This window comes from Plutella xylostella, chromosome 4, assembly GCF_932276165.1.
Source record: "Plutella xylostella chromosome 4, ilPluXylo3.1, whole genome shotgun sequence".
Lineage (NCBI taxonomy): Eukaryota > Metazoa > Arthropoda > Insecta > Lepidoptera > Plutellidae > Plutella > Plutella xylostella.
In genome coordinates this window covers 12,368,807-12,379,837 of record NC_063984.1, presented here as the reverse complement: position 1 = coordinate 12,379,837, position 11,031 = coordinate 12,368,807, and the positions used below count along the sequence as shown (strand labels likewise).

Below are 11,031 nucleotides of genomic sequence, written 5' to 3'. Positions count from 1 at the left end.
CAATTGTGCGGTTTTGCGAATGTGTTGGTAAGTAGGTAATTCAGGCTCTTTCCCATTTTAATATAATTTAGTCTGTTGGAAAAGTTTCCGTGGAGGGAGCTAATTATTAATTCCACATGAAAGTGTGTGGAAAGGTCCGGAGTGGCCGGGTGCCCGGGTGCCCGGGTGTCCGGGTGGTCCGATGGCCCGGATTGTCCGGGTCCAGTAATTAGCGACTCGTCCCGCCGCGCCGCACTGAACATCGTTAGTAAATTAACAGATTGTTAGTTGCTGACCGCACCATTCCACTAAACGTGTACGCAATGACGTATGTACAACCAATCATTAAAACTCAATTTTAGTCATAACAACAAAAATATTTGAGAACTCTCAGATTGTGAAATGTGCAACAGTGAAGCATGTACGTACAAAGGAGTAACAAGAATACCATAGACAAGTGAATACATGTATGTAGTTAAAAAGTAAACAAATTAAAGTCAGAAACGCTTTGTCGGGAACTATCTCACAGTTTATTAATCTAATAGTAACTTTACTTCGTTCTCTATGCTTGCTTACTGGATCCACATGCAGACTTATCTTGTTCGTTTTATACTATGTAATAGTTAATACAAATATTTGCTATTCTAGTTTACATTTTATCTATGAATACTAGAGGTTGAGCGAATGTACCTAACAGGAAATAATAAGAAGTAACGATTATAAAATTACCAGAACAAGGTCCTAAGGTGTTTGTTTTGGGTTCCTTTCTGAATCTAATTTGCAGGACAGCGATACCCTGTGGTGAGCCGCCGCCCGCCCGCCCAGGCATCCCCGCCCGCCCCGGCCCCGTCACTGCGCACAACCACGTTACGATATAACTTCATTAATCGCCCACTGTATTGAGTTCCTTGTAATGAGATGAAAAAAACAAAATACCTTAATTCTTTGGCTGGCCAAAATATAATTTATTAGATTCTTTAGTATTAATATTAAGTCACATGATTAAAGAGTAAGAAATATAACCCCAAGGGCCTCATCAGGACACCGATGAAATTCAAATTTAGCTGTTCAGGCTGTTATTGTTAGGTTTCTATTACTAACGCAATTCGAGAATGATTTGTCTATTAAGTTGGTTGAAGCTTAATTAAGCTAATAAACATTATAAGGTTCCTTCGTCCCTCGGAACTTGTCGACAGCTCGGGTTCAATTACGACTATAATTAACCGACATTTGAGGTCGCAGTCTCGTCGCAGGTCCACCACGGCCCCCGCGGCCCCCCGTCCCCCGCCGCCCCCGCGGCCCCCGCGCACGCACAGATCACAAACATTGTATACTCACAAATTAGTAGTTAAGACTAAGTACTATACATGAAAAACCCGAAAAGCTCAGTGAAGCGGAATGTGATCCTGGATTTAGAGAAGGTTCTATTGGCGCCCAGAGGAAGTATTTGTAACACATCTCCGGAGCGCGTTCTCTTTCACTATTTTTTTCTTTTTTTCCGGTCGAAGAGAAAGAATCGCCGGAGGAACGACGACAGGGCAGCCGCCGTGCGTGCCGTTCCAATTTCAACCCCATGCCTTCACATGTAAGGGCTAATTTAGTTTCACATGGTGCCAAACTAAAATTTGAATTTCTCCTCGAAGATGGAAAAGATCTCTAAAGTCAAAGGCAGTAAATGCGATAAAAAATGTCTTTCATAATATTGCAGCTTTAGAAAGCTGTAGTGAGCGATTTTCGCTTTATCCATAACGATGCAGGACTGAATTTAGAGCGCGAAACTTTAACGGGATTAAATTTTAGTAGCGCGCAAACTTTGAAAGGTTTTTTTCGTGCGGCGAAGGAAACTCAATTACTGCGCGGGGCGGCGGCGGCGGCGGCGGCGCGGGGCGGCGGCGGGGCGGCGGCGGCGGCGGCGGCGGCGGCGCGGGGCGGCGGCGGGGCGGCGGCGGCGGCGGCGGCGGCGGCGGCGCGGGGCACGTGTCTCCATGGAGAGAATATGCATTCATTTTAATAGGTTAGCACTTATTTTTGAATAAGATAAAACCTACGTCAAAATAAAATAAAATTTTAATAGTGGTTTTTGGAAATGAAATGTTATTCCGAAAATTCCGAAATGGTAATCTTGTGAAAATTTGCTGAACAAATTGGGCTCATTAGGTTTCTCGGAATAGATTTTCATAAAGCTTCTGTCTGCAAATTGAGTACCGACGTAGACTGTAGGCGCTGTACCTGGGAGGTGCCACGATTGCTTATTTGTAAGGTCCCTACTTATTCGTCACGCCCACCTATAACACAGGTATCCTTTTCATAAAGATTCCACAGACACTTAGAAGAGCGGGAAGATTCTTAGTTAAATATATTGTATTCTTATAAACTGTTGCTCGCGAGCTTTGGATCGCCTTTCAAAGTTTTACAGTAGGAATTCGGGGATCCTATGTATTCAGGGTTTTACAACAGTTTGGTAGAATATTTATATTTTTTGTAATAGAATAAGTTTAAGAGAAATAAATGATAAACAAACAAAACGAGGGTGTCAGCGTCCTACATATTCAATTTCATCAACATAATTATTATTATGTTCAGGAGTTTTTGCGTGAGAGATTAATAAACAAACCAACTTTTGAATAGATTCAGCACGGATTTGTTCCAAAATACTTTGACACACAAAGTAACGTTAAATAATACGTATTTATCTTGCATAAACTTTAAAATGCTTTTGTTTTCTAAAAGCATAACACACTGTCTCTAAAATTTAGCTTTAAAATGCAAACTGCCGTCGTGTGAGCGTCCATATTGTGACGTCACAGTTTACGCTTCCATACAGAGTGCCCTCACTCGGCCCTTTGTGCATAAGTGAGGCGTCGTGCACCCGCGGCAGGTTCCGCTAAAGTATCACGGCAAATTGGGTGTCGTCGACATGACAATCGCATTAGTGTGTGAGCACACGGTGCGAGGCGGCGCGGCGCCAACCACAAACGATTCACCTTGTAATTTTGTAACGTTGTATACAACACGAAATAACTATTTTATACCGTGGATATTAAACAATAGGCATCATTGCTAAAAGCGATCTCTTCCAGGCAACCTTTCAATGACTTGAAAAATAGTTGAGGACTATACCTACTTATGTATTTATTTACTTAAACAAATATACTCAAATACACGTTGTCTTAGTAATACACATATAAAATTCGGGTATAATCAGATTGTCCAGGACACAGACATCATGGCAGATTGGAAATATCCTTAGTAAGTATACAGTACAACTATGTACAACGATGTACGGTTGGCCGACACGACTTTCTGCCTCAATTGTTTACCAGAATGACTCGCCTCTCACGGTCTGTGTTGATCTTGATTCAGTCAGTTTATCGTATAGATGTACGTCGTACCTCAGTGAGTGTGTCTGCACTTCAGCCTGTGAGCTGCCCTGGTGGCGGCTCCCGCGGGACGCAGGCTTCTTTTCCAAAGGTATGGACACAAACTTGTCTGTAAACTCAGGGATAGTTCGAGGGTTACTTAGTTAGACTTTATGTACTTAACACATGTGAATCGTGCGCTTTTTATAGTAAAAATAGCAAAATAGTAAAAAATTTGAATCTTTCAATTAAAATATTCATTATGATGATCTAGAATGTTGGCTATAATGCCGTCGCTGCTCCACAACACATAAAACAAACATTTCCCTTCCCCGTGCAAGTCAAGTATCTCCATAAAAACAAACTTACTCTCATAATAAACGTACACATTTGCATAAAATTAAAATTCTGTATGACGGTGGGTTTACGTCGCGTACCCTTTATCTCTCCCGGGCCCCGGGGGTTACTTTAACTTGATAATAAACGAACGAAAGACAGCTGTTATGCAACTGATACGCTAAATACATCGACATAGAGTCGGAACTAGTGCATCAGCGTTTCGGAACTTCGATTTTAGGTAGCTAATGTGACCCCCTCGGCGTTAGACGCGGGTGTCGATAGACGCATAATCTCACTCTGTAAAGTATCCCTATTTAGGTCGCGCCGTATATGGACAAACTGAAAAGGGTACTTAAACCCTTCATACGTCATTCGAGATGACGTGAAAGATTTTAAGAGTACACGAGCGTATCGTTTGTTCGACCGAAGTGTCACAGTGAGAAGTCAGTGTCGCTGCTTTCTTATCTGGTATATTTTATGAACGTATCAGCTATTAAGATTTCATTAATGCTACAAATAATTGTACTTAATTCACGACGATATTGTATTATTTCATAACAGGATTATACGCATCGTATAGCTTTGAAAGTAACCGGTTCATAAGGAGAACATTTGCAAACATTACACGGAGAAATTGCTATGAAATCTCCGTTTTCCCATGAAAAGGCAGTAAACGGCTTACAGCAGCTTTGCCTGCAACGTGCGGGGCGGCGGCGGCGGCGGCGGCGGCGGCGGTGCGAGCCTCGGCCCGTATGAACCCGGCCACGTCTGCGGGAGCCGTTACTGCTTACTGCCTTTTTAAAATGTTATTTGATTCTAGGTTTAAAAGAAAAACTTTTTATATTTTCTTGTGTTATAAGCTACCTTGCTTTATACCTACGTTCATTTATTATAATTATGTAGAGTTCTTGTACACATTCAATTAACTCTGATTTACGAAGTCTGTCAACGTTTATAAACATCTTATTATTTGAAAAACTATCTCTTCTCTATATCATATTCTTATATGAAATCTCAGTCTCAATATTATTCACTACACCTTTAGTCACAGTTATAGATTTAATTCCGGAATTCCGGAATATACAGTATGCCTCGTAGGCACTTATCCAAGGATGGATCTGTTTGTATACGGAAATCTAAACTATGAATACTCACACTCAAGCAGACAGATATAATTACATTTCAGCATTTAGTAAGGATGTCAGCTGTATCCTTCGTTAACAGAATCCAGTGTACGGCTGTGATCGTCGATCGGCTCGGATTCAATTACGCCGATGTTCATGTAAATTCCGTTTGTGACGTCACCACTTATCTGCGTAACCGACGGACTGCCCCCTCTCCCCTCCACTCACGTATCCCAGTATAAACTTCATTTATTTCATTGAAAAATGATTGAATATGAAACCTACTGTGTTTTGGCAATCCAAATCCTTTGGCACTACTTCATTACTTTAGTGCGAGTAATTAAAATTGCGTACATTTAAGAAGACACAAAAACAAAATAAACCGATAAAACAGGGCCGCCCGGTATAGGTAGGTTAAAACATATTACTTAATTCTTGGAAACTTTACAGTCATTATAATTTCTAAAATGTCACTTTATGGCCGGTCTAGACTTAAAAAGATACCACGGAATTACCTGCAGGAGAACCGATGTCGCTGCCCACTGCACTTACATATATACATTTGTTTCAGGAATCCCATGTTAATTCTAACCTATGAAATATATTTTTTCCCACTGTGATAGTTAGTTGCTAGACTAATTTTGATAAAAAAGAATATTAAACATTATATATTATGTTGCTTCCATCTAATATAGTTTAGCCTGAATAATTACTTTATTTTTGATTCACTCTATTGAAACGTTTATAGACTCCCACAAATAATTTACCAAAATCAGTAGACCCATTCTAACCCTTTCCCTGAAAATTTCTTGATTAATATTACCTACTTACCTAGTTACTGCTTACTCAACACTAAAAAATGTTTTACAATTGGCATAATACATACTTCTAATCGAAAACCAAGAATCGGCGAGTATAGGTGCTTTATACATAGATCGTTCTGAGAGACAGGTCGTTATCATACTTAGTTTTTTTTTGTTCGATAAACGTTTAACTATTAATGTGATGTTATGGGAATAAAGGCAGCAGCGCTCGACCCTATACCCTGTGCATTCTTGGCCCAAGTTAATGATTCATGAACCACGAATTAAAAATCAACCAGGTAATTACATAGCTTAACCGGCAACTAATAGAAGATACTCGTACCTACTAGAAATGACTTTATTCATAGACGCCATCACACAGTAGGCGCACGAAAGGAGCGGAGTTACGGTATCCACTTCCTTCGACGTACCCCGAGCAGTCTGCCACTTGCGCTAATTTGACTGGTCAATCCTTAATCCACGGCGACGGACTCTAGTCTGACCGACGCGACAAGGTCAGGCGGCGCCGGGCACGAGACCACCAGCATGATCCGGCGCGCGCTGGCGCAGCTGGAGGACCCGCGGCGGCCGCTGCTGGGGCCCAACATCTTCCTGCTGAAGCTCACGGGCATGTACCTGCCGGGCTCGCGGCGCGGGCGCGCGCTCACGGCGCTGTTCCACCTCGTGGGGCTGCTGTTCGTGAGCTCCGAGGTGGTGGAGCTCACGCGCACCTTCTCCGACCTGTTCCTCGTCATGTCCAACCTCAAGATCATGCTGCTGAGCGCCGTGTGCCTGCTGAAGGCGTGGCGCTGCATCGTGTGGCAGGCGAGCTGGCGCCGCGTGCTGCAGTACGTGACGGCGGCCGACCTGGCCGAGCGGCGGGACGCGCCGCCCGCGCGCGCCGCCCGCGTGGCCGCCTACACCCGCGCCGCGCGCCGCGTGCTCTACGGCTACGCCGCGCTCACCTGCTTCACCAGCATCGTTTTCGTCAGCACGCCCTTCCTGGAGCGCTTCACCACGCAGTACCAGGCCCGCGGGCCCGAGGAGAAGGTCAACGTCATCGACAGCATCTACATCGCGTACCTGCCGTTCGATAAGACCACTTTTCCTGGTAATTTGATAGCGACGCTGTGGTTCATCCTGGTGACGATCTACGGCAACTCGGTGATGACGGTGTTCGACACGATGGCGATGGTGCTGATGGTGTTCTTCGGTGCGAAGCTGGAGTTGATCCGCGAGCGCTGCGCGGAGCTGCTGGGGGCGCCGGGCGGGCGGCCGGGGGCGCGCGCGCTGGCCGCCCGCTTCCGCGACCTGCACCAGGCGCACGTCGACCTCATCGAGTGAGTGCAGCTCTACTAGATCATTCCACCTCATCTTCATTTTATAATGAATTGTGTACTGTTTGCAGGCACGCGACTTTGTTCAACACGCTGACGTCGCCGGTGCTGTTCCTGTACGTGGTGACCTGCTCGCTCATGCTGTGCACCGCCGTCTACCAGCTCACGGTCAGCCACTACATTCATAAAATAAATATGGTTTTAGATAAATGCCCGTAAGCTTGGCGCGATTATGATGCTCATTATAAATAATAAGATAGTTTATGTTTAGATAGTTTCGTCGTCCGGTCCCGTGACTGAAGACTGACCCGTGACGGGATGGCTTGAAGAGTAGGTCTCCATCGGTGGCCGATCCTGTCCAACTCGTTTATGCCGAGAGCAGAGCCCCCTGCGTTGCGGAGGGGATAGATGGTGTTTATCGTACATTTTGATCGGTTACTGTGACGTGGTGTGGTGTTGCAGCTGACGTCGGTGAGCGGCACGCAGAAGCTGGTGACGGCGGAGTTCCTGATCTTCGCGGTGGCGCAGCTGTTCCTGTTCTGCTGGCTCAGCAACGACGTCAAGATTAAGGTACGAGCAGACACATGACACGCACTCATACACACAATCTCAACACTTCAATCTAACTCACATTCTCAAATGTTGTCAATTGTTACTAAAATGGTCTTACCGCATGTCTCTCTATATTGTAATGTTTCATAGGTATTCTGAAGTGTACATAAATAAAATAAAGTAGGAAATAAATCTTTACAGTCGGGCTCGCTAAATATATTCACATTCCGTGATGAGTGATACTGAACCCACCACTTGTTGTTCTGATAGTGCGCAGTAGTACTTGCCTCATCTTCAAAGCCACCTTTAATCATAGCGCTTGTGAATAGGCTAGCTAATCTGAAAACAAGGGTAAAAAAATCTTAAATTTAAACAATCACATTTTAAAGTGTGTTATGAGTGTTGTTGCTACTGACCAATAGATGGCGTTAGCGGGGTGGCGGCAATAAGTATGTGCATTAAAAGTGTTCACTGTTGTGCTTAGAGCGAGCGCACGATGGAGGGTCCGTACCACAGCGGCTGGCTGCGGGACCCGCGCTGCCGGCGCGAGCTGCTGCTGCTGTCGGGGCAGCTCGCGCGCCCCGTCGAGTTCACCGCCGGGCCCTTCACCGCGCTCTCGCTCGCCAACTTCATCAACGTGAGTTGTAGTCGACTGAGCCAATAACGATGCAACGGGCTAGTGACCCTGTGGTTTATGACCCAATTGTCGGGAATTGCAGGTCACTATAAATATATCATGTAGTTCTAATAATAGTTGTCCCAAGGAGTTCTTAATAGGAATGCATGAATGAAATCTCTTCGAGTGACGTATCTAGTGAAGCAGTACCTTATGCAGATGGTTGTCAAAAGGTAAGGTATAGAGTAAGCCGAAAGGGGGCAACTCAGGGGTGACGGGTGATTTTTAACAACACTCTGTATGTTATTTGTATCCGCTATCCGGTGCGCCTTGGGCAGTCAGCGACTGATGCTAAAGTCTATACAGCAGTCGGACTGTGGCGTTGGTCACTTTTGAAACGCATACAAGTTTGAGAATTTGATAGCAAGCGCAAGAAAATAACAAATTCATTTCTCATTTACTCCAGTATTATTCGTAATAACATTGAAAATAATAAATTTAATTTTCAGATACTCAAAGGAGCCTACAGCTATTACACATTACTAAAGGATTGAACTGGCAATCTCTTCTTAATGCCTGTTTTAAATACATTAACATTGCTTTATTCCGACCACGCTTTCTCAGTATGAATTATTATGAATGATTAATTATGTAAAACCTTCAATATAATGAGGAAAAATAATTCGCTCTCATTGTTCCATTTGGTTTGTGATTTTAATTAATAATTATCGTCGCTTTGTCTTTCTGTACTTATTCATGAGTGACTTTTATAGGTAGAGATGTCGTAAAAGTCTGATTTGTAATATGTAGAACAAAATCCTTGGAGTATCTCATAAGTTGAAGTAAAAATTGTAAAAGGTTAATCTATTAAACGTATATAGTGGTATGAGATTGTTGACAATAATGACTTACTACAGTCAAACAAAGCAGTAAGTACAAATACATTACTGCGCGATCAATCTTCATACGGCGGGGAGATTGATGACGTAACGAGACCCCGAGGGGGGGAGGAGGGTAGCAGGGGGGGGAGTACTACGTTTACCTTATAATGACCTCTCGTATTCATAATTATGCGTATCAACATCAACGTTACGACATAATACTGGTGTCCTTTGCATGTTTTCTTCAGATCGGATTACGTATTACAGAAAATACACACCATAACACTTTATATTCTTACGTTGACACATTAGTGTCCTTAGTGAATGAATGTGTTTTATTATAGGTAAGTATTTAAATTTGTAATAACAGTATTTATTTTGTCCTTATTATTTATAGTACCTTGGTGGTATTTCTATTCTACAAACATACGACTGCTTAAAATTTTCTTAATTGTGTTTCATACGATGATGTGATATGAATAAGGCATATAAGTAACTGTTACTTTATATCTAACAAACTACCACCAAACAAAACACTCTCTAGATATTTTATCGCGCGACCCAGCTTCCTGTGTTGACAATCTAAAACATATAAAGTTTTACAGTCGCATCGACAATCCGGACTATCCCGGACACTGTGTAGTTAACGAGCGCCACTCGGGACCAACTTGCTGCGGCCGGCGCGGCGCGGCGCGGGGGGCAATGTCGCTGTATCGACATCATCTCCACACACGACATTTCTCGAGATTTAAATACTATAATTTGAATTTAGATGCGAGATAAATTAAATCAAGAGATAATATAGGTAATTATTAAGTCGTTGTTGACTAGCGAACGTCGAAGAAGAAATATACTGAAATACCTACACATTTATTAATCAATTTTAAAAATTTACACGTTAATAGGTAATTAGTTCGACATATCCTAGCTCATGAGAGAACTCGATCTCTGGATACGTATGTCGTATACGTCTGGATGATATCGAGAGTGCGAAAATCGAGGCCCCGAGTCCCGCGGGCGGCGGCGGCCATTGTTGGCAGACTTTGTCAACAGCACATTGTCTGTCGGTCACTCCCCGGGACACCACATTTCACTTGGAAATACAGATCTCCGCCACTTGCTCCACAACTCGGGAGGAAACACCGCACGTAAACTACATATTTTATCGTCGGCTTCTTCGAGACTTACTTTGAAAGTGCTGTAAATTGTGTAGTGTATGATTGCAATCACAATTGCGAGGATATGTAAGAGGAAAAAGGGTGCGATGTAGCTGATGTCAGAAAATGTAAAACAACAACTGTAGGTACTTGTAGTACTTTTTAAAGTATATTATACTGATAAGGTTCAAAGTAATTTTAATAAAGTAACTAGGTACTAGACAATCAGATATTAGACAGAAGAATTTTCCAAACCCAATAAAACCCGTTCAATTGGATTAGGTACGTAATACAAACTAGGACAACAGCTGGCTGTAACAACACGTGCATACAGCACATCCCGCGTCCACTAGACCACTACAGTGCGCTCGGTGGTACCTGTCTTATAACAAAATGTCCAAACCTGGTGTTAGTATGTGGAGCACGTCCCCCCCCCCCCCCTCACGTGCTGGACCATTCTTTCAGTTTATGCTGTGTGCGGATTTTTTAAACAACAATTTACTCTACGAGGTTTAAGCTCGGGTGCCAGTGTGTGTGTCTCTATGAGCGCCGCTGACTGCACTGCTGTCGTGTGAGCTGTGAGGCGCGATTACTTACCTTTATACCGTCCATATTGTGTATTATAATTATGTATTTGTATATGACAAACATAATCATAGACCTAGATGGTGTAGTTGTTACAAGTTAATTGATGACAAATAAATTGCAAGTTTTAATAGATTGAATTAAAATTTCCACCATCCTCACAGCGCACAGTACTCACAGACTCCTTACCCCGAGCAACAAAGGAATGCCGAATTGTGATAGTATTGTATTAATGGTTGAGCTAGTGTGGTGAATTGGCTTTGATCTCACAGCCGGGTGGACAGTGCGGGCGCGGCGAT

General features: G+C 43.3%; 1 protein-coding gene across 1 annotated transcript; it reads left to right on the top strand.

The window, feature by feature from the left end:
- The first annotated feature begins 5,955 nt into the window (after window positions 1–5,955).
- LOC119694596 (odorant receptor 13a) lies at window positions 5,956–9,097 on the top strand. Its single transcript, XM_038121314.2, has 5 exons — window positions 5,956–6,944; window positions 7,013–7,109; window positions 7,404–7,511; window positions 7,978–8,130; window positions 8,619–9,097. The coding sequence occupies exons 1-5, from the start codon at window positions 6,151–6,153 to the stop codon at window positions 8,661–8,663; spliced, it is 1,197 nt and encodes a 398-aa protein (XP_037977242.2). The 5' UTR covers window positions 5,956–6,150; the 3' UTR covers window positions 8,664–9,097.
- Window positions 9,098–11,031: the final 1,934 nt, after the last annotated feature.

Bases quoted from the DNA above. Each gene is read 5' to 3' on its own strand.
- LOC119694596 (XM_038121314.2), top strand. From the start codon at position 6,151: ATGATCCGGCGCGCGCTGGCGCAGCTGGAGGACCCGCGGCGGCCGCTG. The intron at 6,945-7,012 runs GTGAGTGCAGCT...TACTGTTTGCAG, and splicing joins GCGCACGTCGACCTCATCGA to GCACGCGACTTTGTTCAACA. The intron at 7,110-7,403 runs GTCAGCCACTAC...GTGGTGTTGCAG, and splicing joins CCGCCGTCTACCAGCTCACG to CTGACGTCGGTGAGCGGCAC.